The following is a 16,448-nucleotide window of genomic DNA, read 5'->3' as shown; positions in this document are numbered from 1 at the left end:
CCCCTTTTATTTCCTGAAGGTGATATTTTTCTATGGGCTTCTAAATTTCAGGTAAAACTTAATATGCTGTGGCAATATGTTTTGCTCACAGAACCCAGCCTATTTTTCTCTTGCTTTTGATCACATTGTTGACTTTCTGCCAGTGTTATGGTGAGATGTAAGTATTTCCTTGCTCTTCAGGTGCCCTGGGTCTGGTTTTATGAGCCCAAAAAGGTGACTTTTGTCTCTGCAGTTTTCAGCAGGATTACAGCAACCTGGCAGATGTCTGCTTCTAGATTCTGCAAAAGTCATGAGTTCCTGTAAATGGCAGCGTCATGATCCCTCCCTAAGCAGCAGTGCTCATGTCAGTGAAATGTCCCCTCAGATAACCACAATTCATCCACAGCCAGATAAAAGCACCTCTTCCTGACTGTCTTCTCAGAGCAGGGTGCCTTGAGGGCAGTAATGGCACTGGAATGAGACATACATTGTCCCCAAGAGTCAACAGAGCCCTTTTAGCTGTACAAACTTGCTATTTTCTGTGTCTTTCTGAGAACAAGAAACATGTAGCAGGACCCACTTAACGGTCTCCACAAGTGAATGACAACCATTCCCACAAGAGACGTTCCCGTACCAAACCCATCATCTGCCATCCAACAGCAAAGCACTACTTATCAGTAGTGTCACCAGGTGTTTAGATAAAAATATATTAAGGAAGTATTATGGTTTCTCTCAAGGAAGGTGTTCCTCGCACGAGATTGTGATGCTTTCCCCATGAGTGCTGTGCTGGGAGTGTGTCCAAGTAGCCACAGCAGACCTGTGCAGGCTGCTTGACACTGTCACTATTCAGAATAAATTTTGGGCTGAGTACTGGTCCTGATGGTGTTAATACCTTGAGTAATGACCTATCTAAAGCACTCTTCTTACTATTATTCCATCTATTCTTGCTTATTCGCAGGCTGCCCAAAAATATCCCATGAGAGCTGCAGGTCTCTGTATGATGAATTCCAGCCTGCTGAAAAATATGCTTGGTTTTGTTACCTCCTATGACCTCTCAGAGCAGGGACAGTCCAATTTATGTATACCACCTGCCGAAAACTTCTGTCCTTAGGCTCCAGCAGCTTTTTGTACCTAGTCTGCTTTAGCTATATAATTCCTCGTGATTTGTGGTGGTTTATGCTATTTAACTATATATATGAGGAAAAGTAGCTGTATGGTGACAAGGCACTTGTATGTGAATACTCCTGACATGGAGGGGCTCAGAGGAGCTCCCAAATGGCAGAGCTTCCTGGCACAGAAACAATAAATAGTTCAAATCCAAGTGATTCGCTCATGTATGTGAACATGTACAGGTGCAGCCTGCTCTCTTACAGACACCTGCAACTCAGGATGCCAAAGTGAACATGTGGTTTTTAACAGAAAAAAAATGCTCTTAAAACCGGCATCTCCACAAAGGACTTTATTTAATTGTCAGAGATTTGAATGAGTTCAGACTCTTGGGTTTTAATTCATTCTCTAGAACAGAACTGGGTTTTGTCTTTATTTTTGTTTCCTGTGTCAGAACTGCGAAGCAGATGCGTTTCAGACTACAGGAATTTTTCATGGTAGATGTTTAATGAAAAATCCGTGACTGAAACATGATTCTTATTATGGAAAAAGAAAAAACTTGCCAAACATGATTTTTCCAGTTGTGAAAGAAAAGTAAGGGAGAGAGATTGTTTTGCTTGAAATATGTTTTAAACTCCATATAGCAGTATGGTATTGGTGCATACTCTGAGGTTAATCTGTTTGTGCTGATGCCACAAACTGATGTTAGGAATGACTTTTGAGAATTACATGCCCCTTGTCTCTTTAAAAAATACCTACATTGGTGTATTCAACTCAAAATAGCAGCCTGCTGGGCCTGGGCTAGGCCAAAGGGAGAAGTAAAAGGAGGAAATGCCTTGTTTGGGGAATGAGCTATGAAGCTGAACAAGAGACAGTCTTGAGCATTTCTTTCCAGTGCGATTATCGGCTGGCTGGAGAACAAGAGCCAGTGCATAGAGGCAAGGGAGAGGAGAGCCAGGTGGATACCTCCCTCCTGCAGGTGCTAGAGGCCCTGCTTTGTAGGGGACTAATAACCAGGCAGGCATGGCAAGGATCTGGAGACATTTCCCAGGGCTGTGAATCATGGCTGACTGAGGAAGCTGAATCACAGTAGCTGAGCTTCACGTCCACAGCTCTGAACTGTGGCCTAGAGAACAGTGTGAAGGAAGATGCACAGCATCTGTGAGCGTTGCCATGGGTGGGAGCCGGTGCTGCTCCCCAGGGACTCCCGGCATGCTCCTGTGGTGTGAACGGTGTGACTCTGGGCCTCCAGTTCTTTACAACCAGTAAGCAGGCATTTCTGAGGACTCACTGCAGATTTCCTCAACCATTATCTGTTTGTTATGGTGTGTTGTGTACAAACAGATATAGACAGTTTGTGAGACTGTAAAGCTGAAGCAAAGATGAACAGATCTCTCGCGCCGAACCAAGTCTTTCTCTCTGCCTTGGGTTGTCAGTCAATTTGAAACTTTCTCCACCATCCGATGTAATTTTTTCTAGCTCAACAGCCAAAAGCTCTATAACAATGTGAGATTTGAGCTACACAATGCCATAGCATGCTGTTATAAAGGAGGTCATCGTGAACAACTCTGCAATATGGTATAGATTGTATTTTACCACTTAAAGGAGAGTGCAGTCACTGAATAACACAATGGGAGGGAGAAGACAGGAGAGATGCAAACAGGCTGTGCTCACAGTGTCTGCATGACCCAGGTCAGAGCCCACACACATAGTAATGAAACAATAATTTCTTTTTTTTTTCTTCAGAGCATTTTGTCCATCCAGACCAAACCAGATTCCAGCATGAAGAGTCACAAGGTCAGCCCCATATGTAGTGCAGAGATGCACATCCTTAGAGGCAGATGGGCTTGTAACGAACCCTTTGGCTGTGACCTGAGGGGTTTTTTTCCTTCCCATTGTTTCTATTAGTGTCACAGCACTCTGATATCTTGAGCTAACTATTCAGAAAGCCAGCCTATTTCTTCTTTAGTGTCTCCCTGAAGAATCTCGTTGCATTTAGCCTCGTTGCATTTGAAGCCAGTTCTTCATGGTTCTTTATATTAATCTTTTCTGGTTTTTACCAGTCCTGTACCTGGAAGGATCTGTCCTGGTATTTGAGGATGTCTTCAAACTGGTTGCCTTCTACTGTGTCAGTAGGTGAGTTGGATTTATTGCTTCGATGGCATGGTCACTTTGTTTTCCCCTCTGGATCGTCCTTCCCCAATATCCAGTCACAGCACAGATCCCACTGTTTCCTCTGATATCCTCTAATCTGCCAGACCAGGAGGCAATATCCAATGCTAGTGTCTACAATAGAGCCATATCACCCATTTTCTAGCCAGGTAAACCGTAATCACAGCTATCCCTGCAGTTGGAAGCTTTGTCTGAAGAAGGTCTGTAGGGCTGCACACACAAAGGACAGAGAACTGAGCTAGGAGGGCAGGGAGGAAAAAAGGGCCTGGATTAACTATTTATTTAAAGCAGCTTTAAGCATACACACATACCTGGTACCGATTTAGCAAACCTACCAGTGGATTGTTTTCTGTGCTTGTTTGCTCAGCACAGAAATACCAACATAATGGGCACAAAGATGAAAAGATCTGTAAAGTAATTTGCATTAGAACAAGGTTTGATAGCAGCTGATGAGTCCCTCTGTGTGATTAAACCTGTGTGCCTGCAGCCTCCTCTACTCTGTGTCCTTGTGCCAAGCACACTGCAGCGACACCTCCACAACCTACTTACCCCATCTCTACTGCAGTAGGCCTGGTTTTGAGTTGGATGTAGACTTTTGACCTCCCCTATATAAACTTTGATGACTCTTAAAGTAGTTATTTCCTTTTAAGAGGAAGAAACAGATTCAGGATATGTTTACAAGGCAGTCATGTTTGTCACTTGGTTAGGTCATGTAGTGGAACAGTCTATCTGCAGTGTGCTGCAGCTTGCCCAGGCAGTCATATTCACTCTATTTTGGGGGCTGCTTCTGCAGCCAGCTGAGTTCAACGCTGCTGGGCCACGACTCCTGCTTCCATGCAAGAGACCATGCTCTGTCTCACCCTCATCAGTTAAAAGACTTTTAGCCATCTAGATGTGTATAGACCCTATAGAACAGGCATAAATTAACCTCTGGACCCATACAAAGATTTCTGTCATACCAAAGCAAAGAAGAGCCCAAATGCAAAACCGAATTTGGCATTTCTAGTCAAATAGCTGGTGAGAGAGAAAACACAGTCACTTCTGCTTTCCTGCAAAAACAATCATGGCTTAAGACAGTCTCAGAAAGAAAGAAAGAAAAGCTCTTCTGTTAGTTCCTGTTACAGATGTTATTTCTGAGTGTCAAATACACTCTCAAATGATTCATGCAATTTCCAAGGTTGCTGTCAAAAGACAAGATAAAAAGGGAATAATTTTCTGAGAGATGCAGGTAATAAAAAGACACTGACATACCATTTGCTGGCAGCTTGTAGGAGCGCTCTGTGAGATGGAGTGGAGAGGCCTGTTCTCGGGGATGTAGTAAATCGTCTATGAATAGCTGGAAATAGCTCATAAGGGCTGACTTTCTTTTTCTTCTCAAAAGAAAGTTTGGCCTGGATAGATTATCTCAGATCATAACACTTGTAGGTAACAGGTGACTTGGTGGCAGGTCTGCAAGCTGCTGCTCCATTAATAAAACCAGATTTTTTTTTTATAAGGGCAATGTCTTAATATTTCCTGATTTTTAGATGTATCTTTCTACAAAAAAAATAGAATAAAATTGAAGGGAACTATTTATGCATATAAAAATAGCAAACGAAGAAAGCAGAAGGTCCATGGATCCTCTTCCTCTTTTAAACCTGGTATCTGCCAAGAAAAAAGTAATAAACCAGAGATCACATCAGTTTATGTCAAACAATGTGACAACAGAGTGCTCAGTGGTGCACAGAGCACTAGCGCACATGGAGTACACAGTACATCAGTAAGGTCTGTATCTCTTAATAAGGGCAAAAATAGGCCCCCTGCATTCCTATATCAACAGATCGGGCCTCCTTGCATCTGCAGTCATGTGCATTTTTGAGCTGTGCATTTGTGTAGCAGACACCTCCTACTCACAAGGCCAGCTTTTTCTATAATGGTTTCTTGCATCTTGTAGAACATTTTGTTGAACTTTTTAATGTGTAAAATGATCCTGCACCATTCCTTGCTGCCTTTTAGAGACTGGCTTTTCTAGTCCTTTTTAGAATGGGAATTCAGGTAAGAACAGGTTTAGCAAATTGTCACTGGGCAAGAGGCAAACCTGAACATTTCAGTGCCAGTCCAAGAGCTCTGCTAAATTATTTGGGACTTAGGGTGTGTTTCAGTGAAACTCAACTAACATTCTCTGAGAAACTGTATCTTTTTTTCAGTAAAAAACCAGCATCTTTCCAGAAACCAAGCAGTCAGAAATCTCAGTGGTATACCTCAGAGTAGAGGGATATATGTATTCTTTTAGTGTCATACAGCAACTTCATCACTGTTTGTCCCTTCACCTAGGGGTTACCTTTTCCCAGGAGGAGTTTTCCTTCCCTAATCCCTCTGTGTCTTGCTGTGTCCCAGTGCCTTAAACTTACACATATTTTTTGAAAAGGAAGCAGAGTAGGGAGAGAGAGGTAAACAGAAAGAAAAAGGACTTCAAATCCTTTCCACACAAAAAAGATTGGCTTTTCTAATTACAATAATTACCATTCGCAACACCTTTTTTTCATGGGAAGGTATTTTAACCTTTGTGGCCTCCCCTGTGGTGAGAGGCATTCCTGAAGTTTTCAGAGTACAAAGTCAAGACACAGTGATTAAGTCAGTGCCATGGCATGAAGCATCACCACAGAAACTGGTGATCTCTTGTGAAATCAGAGCAACCCAGACCAGCAACAATGTCCATGATGCCTTACCATCCAGGACTTTGCAGAACAGGGCTGAAATTGTGAGTCCATCCAATCACTAAAACCAAGTGAAATCTAGAGTTCCTATCCATTATAGAGTTTATTGGTGTGCTGTTTTTTTATTGTGTTTCTTTTTACAGGGATTTGCTGCCCTTCACTCTGAAGCTGCCACAAGCAATATTAGAAGCCAGTAGCTTTCAAGACCTTGAAATTATCTCTAGTCTGGGGATAGGTAAGTCCCACAAAGCTTGTGAGAACAGGGGTGCCTTGCGTAGATATAATGCAACTGGAAGACAAATGAACTATTTTCTTTGGAATATCTGAGGAAGTTTGAATGCAAGAGGAAGATGTTTATGATCTTCAAGTTCATAGAAGTTCATAGATCCAACCTCCACTTGGATCTCTGTGCAGGGAGTGGGACCTACAGTCTTACCGTGAAAGCTGGAGCTTCCAACAGCTAAAGTATGGCACAGCCCCTCAGGGTAGCTTACATACACTGGAAATAGCTGGCATCTGAGCTATATGAAAAACACCTTTGCAATTTCCCCTTCTGATGTGTGGGAGCAATACTGATGGAAGTGTGTTATTTTTGAATTTTGATATTTCTGCTTCCTCTTACAAGATTTCTAGTTGGTAGAGCAATGTGCATCATCCCAGCATGTTCTCTCGCCTCACACTAATCAGATACAAAAAGGAACATTATTTTTAGTGACAGCACCAAACAAGCAAATTTTAGATAAGATGTATAAAGTTATAGAGATGGGAAAAGCAGTTTTATTGACTAAAGGAGGTCTCCTTCCTATTCCTTTCCATTTAGCACACTCCAGACAGCTATGACAGTGCTGTCTCTTGTGCTCCTTTGCTTTTCAGTTTTCCCTCAGGTGTTGAAAACAGCCAAATAATGGAGAAAGTTGAAGAGTTAGCTCACTTAGAGGTACTCACTAGAGCACCCTGGGCCTTTAGGGGTCTATTTTTGCATCTTCTGCATCATACCTCCCAGAAGGCATGGGCATACCCCACTAGTTTCGGTTCAGGCATCTTCATTGAATCGGACCACCAGATTTGCCTCTATAATTTTCAATATCCTTTATTTTGAGGATGTTCCAATTTGTCAAAATGTTCTTGAATATTATGGCTTTAAAAAAAGCTACTTTACAACTTGAGATTACAAATTGCAAACTTAATTTTATTATAACAAGTCTAAAAATCTGGATTAAAATGTAGGAAGTATATCATGTCTAATTTGAGCCAGCAGAGGATATGCTGATTCAGGCAACAATTTCCAGCAACTTCTGAAAGGAAGGATTACTTAAAGCACAAGCACCAAAGCAATGTTGGTTGTAGTCTCCTTCTTTCCTGTACTGGTGGTCATGAAAGTGGTGATGCTTGGAGGTCATTTTTGTCATGGTATATTGCATGCTGGGAAAGTTTCTGACAACAGAAGAAAATCTGGTTGTGTACAGTCTTCCTGGGAAACAGTGTTAGCTTCCTGGAGTGCCATACTGTCTTAGTAAAGTCAAACAGGCTCAACTACTGAGTAATGCTGTTCACTGCCTCCTGGAACAAAATTTTGTGGGTACAAATGAGTAAACAAATAACAAGTGCTGCCCAAAGTGGCACTCCTCAAGGAAAGATAGCGCTGTCTGAAATTCTCATATGTTGCTTTTTATTTATTTCAAAGTGATACGTGTTTCAAGGGGGTAAAAGTAAAATGTCTTATTGCAAGCTGAATTGTTCCACAGAGGATCTGGCTGTTCTGCATATTGTCAAAGAGGATGTACTCCAGGCTCTCTAGGCCTGACCTTGCTGGTACAGAGGGCATTTTAGCAGAAGAGTTAGCATGATTGCATTGCACAAAAAGAGCACATACCTTCACAGACATGCCAAAGACTCAAAGAACAGGGTGCAAGCTAAGGGAAGACCCAGGGCTGCAATGGAAAATGATCAAATGGCCTTCCCTGCTCTATGAGACAGTGTGTCTGTGCTGCAAAACACCTACTCTGAAGCAGCTGTGTAATTCTTGGTAGGACCACCTCATGTGGTCCTTCTCAGTCTGAGTGGAGCATTGCATTTTCATCAGTGTCTTATCATGGCCACTACTGAGAAAAATAACCAACTTCCCTTTTGTGGGTTGGTTTACTCACCATTTCCTCAGCCCATGAGACTTCACAGCATTATATTCTGACTGAAACAAGCAACTTCGACTGTCATTTGCTGATACCCAGTAGAGTCAGAGCTTTTAAGGAAAAGGCTACCCCAGACAGACTCGGATGTGAGGGGGTTGGCAGAGTGATGCCAGTATGTGCAGTTGCATCTGTACATCTACTTCTGAATTCTGTTGTCAAGAGTGCTGTTGTTCCTGGCAACACTTTTCTTCTTCTCCCTCTCATGATAGGAAATCTGAGAATAAAGCTGTTCTAGTGTCAGCCACCCTAAGAAAACACATTGACATGCTTATAAAGCTGAATTTGCCATGGACACTGGCCTAGACTGCAAGAGGATAAATCCCCAGTTTTATCCTGACGGGAATGGACTGTCTTTTGGTTCACCTCTTGACGTTAGAGCTGTACCCTGTACTCAGCACTGAGGGTCATTCCACATGTGTGCAGCCCCATCCATCCCCTCTTGGGCCCAGTACGTGATGTTTTGGCAGTGAGACAGGCCTAACACCAAGCACAAGGCAGGGTTCAAGCATTATGTGGCTACCCCCTTTGTGTCCCCCGAAATCCACCCAGAAGTGCATGCTGTCAGTGTCAGTTCTGCGTCCAGGGACCAAGCATGCTGAAATAGTTATTTAGTTATCTGCATCCTTGTGTTTCCAGGATTTCCCATCTTCCCCTTGTCCCTAAATCTGTGGGCATCTACACAGTCCTCACCCAATGCACTCTAAGTATACTCAGAGGTTTATATCTTTTTCCTTGGTAAGAACACATGGGGTTTGCTGGATCCTGTTTCCTGATGCTTCCAGTAGTGGACCCTGGATTAGCAGCTTTAAGAGTGCTTGAAAGCAATCAGACTTGTAAGGCATACAGGTTTGAAACCTCATCTCTGGAGGAAGGGAAAAAGATGAAGTGATACTGAATACTATTCAAAGGATGTACAAATCCTTTGTAATTTTTTAAAAACAGTTATTGAAAGGCAAATTCTAGTAAGAAATTTCTGACATACAGAAAGGACTACTTGCGTCTGAAACACCATCTTTCTTTTCTAGTAACAGTTGATGGCACTGAAGTACTTAACTATTCCTTAGTCCTTCATCATACCTCCTTTCTGTGTACAGTCTTTGGCATCATCTTTTCTCTCTGCAGGCAGGTGCAAAACAGAGTGGGCATGGCTATAATTGTCATCCGGAGTACAGACGTTAATGATAATTTTAATCTGGGGAAGGTGTTTAAAATCATGTGTTTCTGGACTGGTTGTACTGCAAAGAAGGATCAGACCTCTGTGTAGAACAGACTCTGCCACATAAGCTTGCTGCATAGTATAGTCATCTTCATCTGTTGTGCTCCTGATGCATGTCAGATCCAGGCTGTATATCTCAGACCTGCACCTTCCCATGGTGAGCAAGAGGGAGACAGAACTCATCTGGGATCTTCACATGTTCACCTCAGGTATCCACAACTATTTGAAGGGTAATGATCACTGAACAAGCCATAGATCTCTTTTTGCAATAATTTGTGTTAGTTACTTGTACTTTCCTGCTCACACTGAAAATGCTGAACAGCATTAATAGTTTTTACTAGGTAAGTGTCTTAAACTTGACAAGAAAGAGGATTCTGGTGAAGCTTCTGAGCTTATCCCCTGGTTTAAGCATCTCACACACATAAAACAGGCAACCTTTTCTTCACATTGTTTTCTGCAGAGGTTTGAAAGCTTGTGTACCATTTATTTTAATAAAAAATAGGTCTTCTATTTATCATTAGCAGCTAAAACTCTCTCAGAACATTTTTTCATTCTTCTTTTCTTTCAGTTGTCTTTTTTTTTTTTTTTTGGTCAGATTTTTGGGATTCCTACTTAAACCACAGAAGAAGAGAAGAGTTATCCCATCCTGCAAAAGACTCAGACAGTTCAAGATCTACCCAGCGTTTTGCAAGTAGCACAAACCACTGCTCATGTGAAATTGAGCTGTCAATAGGAAATGACAGGCTGTGGTTCGTGAATCCTATTTTCATAGAAGAGTGCAGTAATCCTTTTCCTCCAGATGTACCACCTCCTAAAAGCCACACTGTGACCATCGATCTCCCCCCTGCCACCATGATCACTGAAAGGAGGTCTCCCCGCCGGCCCCCTCCACCTCCACCTTCTCACGCTCTGGTTCAGAAATTTTCTCTGAAGCTCCCACAGGATCCTATGACTGCTTGTGAAGAAAACAAGCTGTTTCTTAAGCCACTAGGAAAGAGCACAGAGGAAATGAAAGCGGAGGGTGGTGACAGTAAAGAAGAAGAAAGGAAGCAGAGCTGCTCGGTCAGTGAGCCCTCAGCAGTGAGCCCCGAGAAGGGCTCCCAGCCCTCTGTCCCCCCACGGAGACGGCTGTATGAGCGGACCTCGGAGGAGAGCTGTGCGGGTAAGCCTGAAAGTTGTGAAACGCGGAAAGGGGAAGGGACAGAAGAAAAACAAGATAAAAGTACAGAGAGCAGAGATAAAAGGTTACTGTGCAAAAAGGGTATAGAGATGCCCGGGGAGGTTTCCAAAAGGGCTGTATCACAGTTTCAGGAGATGAAGCCAGAACCTGCAGAGAAGAAGGAGGATGTGCCTGAGATAAAAATCAATGCCATTGAGAAAGGGAAGCCACCTCCTATTCCACCACCAAGAAGGAAGAGGCTTTCCCAGGTACCAAGGATCCAAAGCTCCAGCCAGCTGAAGCTAAGAACAGTGGCAGAGACGGCCACGGCCACAGCTCAAGCTGTGTGCAAGGACAGCCCAGCTACAGTGGCAGGTGGTGCTACTTGCGCACACATCAAGACTGAACCAGAACATGGCCACAAGTCTGTCAGCTCAGCTGAACTGAAAGGTTTGCACTTGTCCCTGGAGGACGTGGGAGGCAGCACAACAGCTCAGGCGTCAGCATCCGAACCAGAATCCTATTCTACCAGCAGCACAGAGGATGACATGGAGATGCTGAGTAGTTCATCTGGTAAAAAGACACACTCCATAATCTTGGCCAAGGCCAAGAATAGGCTGTCCTTTGTGAACCTGTCCAACGTCTTCACAGTCTTTTTGTCTAGTGACAGGAAGCTGCAGAAGAAGATAGTGGAACTGGCACAGGACAAGGATTCATACTTTGGTAACCTGGTGCGGGACTACAGAGTGTACAGTTTAGAGATGATGGCAAAGCAGAGCTCCAGCACAGAGATGCTACAAGAAATCCGGTTGATGATGACACAGCTGAAAAGTTACTTAGTGCAGAGCACTGAGTTGAAGTCTCTGATAGACCCAACCTCCTACACCGAGGAACAGTTAGGTAGGTGACTGTGGTTTATTCATCCTTGGGCATGATTTGGGAAGGTGAGGATGAAGACAGGATTATGCAGACACAGTTTCTGCTTTACAGAATTATAAACCATCTCTTAAAAGCTGAGGGGTATAAATTGAAGTCTACTCTGTTGTTGCCAGCACTTGGAGGAACAGCTCTAAAACCTGGAGACCAATGACGGGGAAAAACACATTATGAATGTTTTAAAGGGAAAAGTTTAAGCAGAAGAGATGTGTGTCCATGTGTGTGAGAGAGACATACATGTATGTATATATGCATACACACTTATACAAATACGAGTCTGTATAGGTGAGCACTCACAGAGTTTACTGGAAACACAAAAAGCCAACTTCCCCCCCCCAGCTGCATTCCCCGTGACCTTTCACATTCACTGCTCTGCTGTGAGGATGGAGAACTCCTTGCATGTGGCAGACAGATTAGGGGTCAGTCACTGTCTCACAGGGAGGGACAAGACTATGATGATTCTGAGTGACAGGTTGGAGCAATCACTTGATTTCGCCCTATGCTCCTCAGAGTTCAGAGGTGTGGAAGAGCTGCCTGCTGTAGGACTACTGCTGGCTCCAAAATGCAGCATTCACCTCTTTGCCACAGATAAAATTTGCCTGTTTTTAACTGTTTACAGGTGTTTAATTGCTTCTCATTTCATATCCTGTGAGGGAGTAATGTGCTACTTCTCTCCTTGCTAAAGATTGGACTGGTCTGTTTAATGTACATCCATGAGGGAACCTACAAAGAGCTGCAGGATTTTTTTATCCCAGTCAAAGCTGTACAACCAGAAAAAGTGTGCATGCATGCACTCACATGCTCTTTTGAAAGCTTGAAACTCTTTCTTGAGGATCTGAGAACCAGTGTAGAGCTATTTATGGATCCCTAAGTCAGCTTAAAACAAGCTGGGAGATGGGAGACCCAGCACATGGTCAACCACAGAAGTAACCAGGGATTCCAGGAGATTCTACAGCTCCAGTAGGAGCTAAGGTGGGACCCAGCTAAGTAGTAAAGACTTAAGTAGCCAGGAATAAGACACAGTCTACTGCCAGTCTCAGCAGGCCCTGATGATTTTTTTCTCATCAAGCAAAGGCTTCACATGATCCTGTAGACTCCTCAGCAGAACATACCCTCTACCAGCCCCTTGCTATAGCTAGGAGAGGCGACCTGCAGTTTCACTTCTCATGCACCTGCCATTTTTGTCCCAATAACCTCTTTCTTCAAGGCAGAGTGGGTGTCAGCATAGAGAAGTCTCTCTTGAATCTTGGTTATTGGAGAGGAGGCAGAAAGAAGTGTCCTTCTTATGCTTGGTAGAGATGTATGTGTACAAGGATCCCACCACCTTCCCACAGACATGCCTGCCCACCACCTTCCCACAGACATGCCTGCTTGGGTCTAGCTCTGTTCACTGATAGTTTCTTAACAGGATGATGTGGCCTAGTCAGCCTCAGGAGGACTGTCTGCTCCTGTGGAGAACAGGGCTTCCCACTATGGAAAATTTGCCACTTGAATTTGTCCTGCTTCAGGCTGGTTGATTCTCTGGATTCTTTAAAATAATTGGATTTTGCATACATAAATTTTACTGCCCTCTGCTTCATTCCTTACTGCCTGAGCAGATGAACTCTTTTGCCAATTATCTTTTTGCCTCAGTGCAGGGGGAACAAGATCTCTTGCAGTCCCTCTAGCTCTACCTCTGGTTTCTAGGAATCAGACAAGACTTTCTCACAGTTTCTCATGCTTCCTTTTGTCTTTTATCTCCTGCTAAATATTAATCAAAAACTCAACCCATAAATACTATTTCCTCATCCATAGGTCACATAAGAGCTGTCTTAAGTATGAGTAATTTAAAGTCACTGAGCAGTAGAGAAACTTCTGACCAGGTGTTGGTGTCTCTCTCTGAGCTGGTGGCTACAGCCACTTTTCAGTCACTGAGGAGAAAGGGGTGCTTTGAAGATACAATTAATTTCATTCCAAAGTGAATATCTCAAACAGGTCAGAGGGAGAGGGAAATCAGCTGAATCCCACCTGGACATCTGTAAGGGTAGGGCTTGGAAAAGAAGCACAGTTAGGTGAGTTTCCTCATCTCTCCCCACAGTTGGCTTTCCTGCTGCCTGAGAGTGTCATGCTGGTCAGCCAGGGGTCAGGCAGAGAGAGCAGGGACTGCTGGTAGCAGGCGGTCTTCTGCAGCTCCAGTGGCAGAGATCACACACTGATGTTCATCTCAAGCCCATCTAGGACTTCTGGAGGGTGTTGGTAATGAAATGTTTGCTTTCTGGGATATAAGTTCTGTTCCCTGCTTACAGCTATGCAGTAGTAGTTGAATAACCAACCACGTGCTGCCTTAGGACTTTTACTTGCACCTGTACTACTGTGTTGATTATTTGTCATGTGCATTTGTGTTCTCCCTTCTCTATGCAGAAGTGATTGCTGAGACAGCTTTATACAAATGTGTCCTGAAACCTTTGAAGGAAGCAATTAATTCTTCATTAAAAGAAATACACAATAGAGATGGATCCTTACAGCAGCTGAAAGAGAACCAACTTGTGATACAAAACACAACTACCACTGACCTAGGCATCATGACCAGTGTGCCTGAAACAGTTGTGATGGAAAAGATCCTTCACAAATTCACAACCATGCACAAGACGTACTCCCCAGAAAAGAAAATTGCCATCTTGCTGAAGACCTGCAAGCTCATCTATGACTCCATGGCTCAGGGAAACCCAGGTACAGTGCTTCTACTGAAATGGTATCCCTCACGGATCCTTCTCCATGTGTCAAAGGAACAGGGTTTATGATACAGATGGTGTGGTAATATTCACGTTGGAGGTAGCAGTGGTGGTTGATGTGTTTGGTATCAGCTGCCCACAGGTTGTGTTCAGAATGGGATGGCAAGTGACTGTGAAGTTCTCTGCACTAATAAAAGGTATAAGATGTTACCTGGTTAAGCTCCATAACTCCAAAACCCAGATATCTGTAAGTGTGTGTTATGTGTCCTGTCCTTTCTGCACAGGTCTTCACGCAGCTCTCCATATATCCTCAGGGCTCTGTCCCAGCTTGTAGCAGAGTAATGGTAAATTCTAGGAATGGGTCTTTGGGAATAGTCTCTCGGTTTGGCCTTTACAAAGTTTTGCCTAATTTGAGGAGGAGATGCAGAATGATAGTACTGTTTGTTACTAATTCCTGATGCTCCAGTGAATTCCAAAAACCACTGCTTCTTCAGTGTGAGGAAGTATGTGCTCTGAGTATAAACATAACTTGGGCCTCAGGCCAACCACTACTGCACACATTAAACCACTGGCCTGCAGACAGGATGCATCTTTGCAGATAGACCAGAAGTCTCTTCCTCCAGCAAACAGCCTTGCCAATTTAAGAGCTATTTTTGTATACTAGTGAGCTGATGACCACAAATTTGGAGAGAAGTCAGGTATTAATTTGCAATAACCTGTGGTTGTTCAAGAACTCTTAATCTCCAAAGGTGCTTTTAGCTGTTCTGCTTTATTTTGTACTGGTAACACTTGGAGCACTCATACATACATGTGTCCCCACTGAGCCTCACCTCAAGGTTGTCCCTTGGATAGTAACCAGCGAGGTTCAATGACCAGTCTAGACACATTAACAGCAGAGTAAGAAGCCACCCTAGGGCTGAGCCTTAGCTGCAGGGTGAACAGGACCTCTCACTGTCCTTAGGTGTTATGAGAAGATTTGGACATATGCAGGGAAATTTGCTGTAAATTTGTTAAAACAGTTGTGTTAAGTTTGAGAATAAATTTAGAATAGATCAAGGACTTGCAAGCCTCATTAAACCCATGTAGGAGACATGGTCTCTTTCTGATGCTGGTGGTATGTTATGTGTATGTCACACCTTAGCTCAGGGCTGGAATTTCTCTATTGAACGAAATATTGTTGTGTTATTTTATGTAACAAAAATTAGGGGTCAGGGAAATAATTGAAAAACCCCTACATTAAAAGATTAACATTTATGAAATCAGATGATTTCATTGTGGTTTGCTATGCCAACCAAAGTGCTTAATTTTGGCCAGCTCAGATGTTTTCTCATGTTGAGTACTACTGCTAGCGGGATGTAGGTCAGAAGCTGAATTCAACCCTAGGCATCCAGTTCCCTCTCCCTTATATATTCTCAGTGATGCATATCAGGGCCTGGTCAGAAGAAAACTGGCCTGGAACTACAGAAACGTACCCCAGTGAATTCACACCAGAAAAAAAGAGGTTAAGGGGAGGAGAATGCTATAGTTCTAACTCCTGGAAAACAGTAGACTTGGAGAGATTTGGAGAGACTTGGAAATGCCCTGTAGACCCACTTAGGAGTCAAATGTGTGAAACTTCTTCCACAAAATTAATTGAACCCAGATCACTTTCATTTTCCACCTGGCAAAGACAAGTATTCAGAAATCTGAAACATTTCTCTGACAGGGATTTCCTGCCCATGGCACGCAGGAGAGCAGCTGTGGGCTGCTCAGACCAGATTTCAGTGGGTAGGAATTCTCCTCCTGCTCTCTGCCCATCTCAAGAGCAACAGCAAAGGCCCTCTTTTGCTTTCAGCCAGCCATGAGGCAGCACAGTGCTCTTCACACAGGAAGAGCAGAGGCCATACTCAGCTTCCTGTGCAACAGCCTCTTCTTTTAGCTCCTTTTCCTCACTGCTGAATTAGAAAGTTCCTTCCTCTTCCAAGATCAGAGTAGGTGGAACACAAAACTAATCATTCCCTCTGCTGCAGGACCAAAATCAGTCTACTTTTGTCAGAAAAATTATCTGTTTGATAACATGGTAACTACTTATGTTGTCTATTTTAATTTGTAATTTGTCCACTCTTTATTCACTTAGGATGACCATAGGGTGAGCTGACCTAAGAATATGGTTTCATATCTCAAATCAAAGTGCAAATACCAATACCACCAAATCAAGCACCTTTTTTTTTTTCAGATCCATATGAAAACAAATTTTTGAACATTTTGAGGCACACGTACAGCAGTCTTGGTTTGGCCAGGATG

General features: G+C 43.3%; 1 protein-coding gene across 1 annotated transcript in view; it reads left to right on the top strand.

Annotated features, from left to right (window-relative positions):
• RIN3 (Ras and Rab interactor 3) overlaps window positions 1–16,448 on the top strand; it is a 67,929-nt gene that overhangs the window by 37,379 nt on the left and 14,102 nt on the right. Inside the window, exons 4-7 of the mRNA XM_017813885.1 lie at window positions 3,150–3,222; window positions 6,098–6,189; window positions 9,955–11,418; window positions 13,855–14,163. Of these exons, the coding sequence (XP_017669374.1) occupies window positions 3,150–3,222; window positions 6,098–6,189; window positions 9,955–11,418; window positions 13,855–14,163 (1,938 nt within the window). The remainder of the gene's footprint in view (window positions 1–3,149; window positions 3,223–6,097; window positions 6,190–9,954; window positions 11,419–13,854; window positions 14,164–16,448) is intronic.

The sequence above is a fragment of the Lepidothrix coronata genome, unplaced genomic scaffold (assembly GCF_001604755.1).
Source record: "Lepidothrix coronata isolate B3197 unplaced genomic scaffold, Lepidothrix_coronata-1.0 Scaffold43, whole genome shotgun sequence".
NCBI lineage: Eukaryota > Metazoa > Chordata > Aves > Passeriformes > Pipridae > Lepidothrix > Lepidothrix coronata.
Note: the sequence above shows the minus strand (reverse complement) of the source record. Positions and strands in the feature narration are given on the sequence as shown.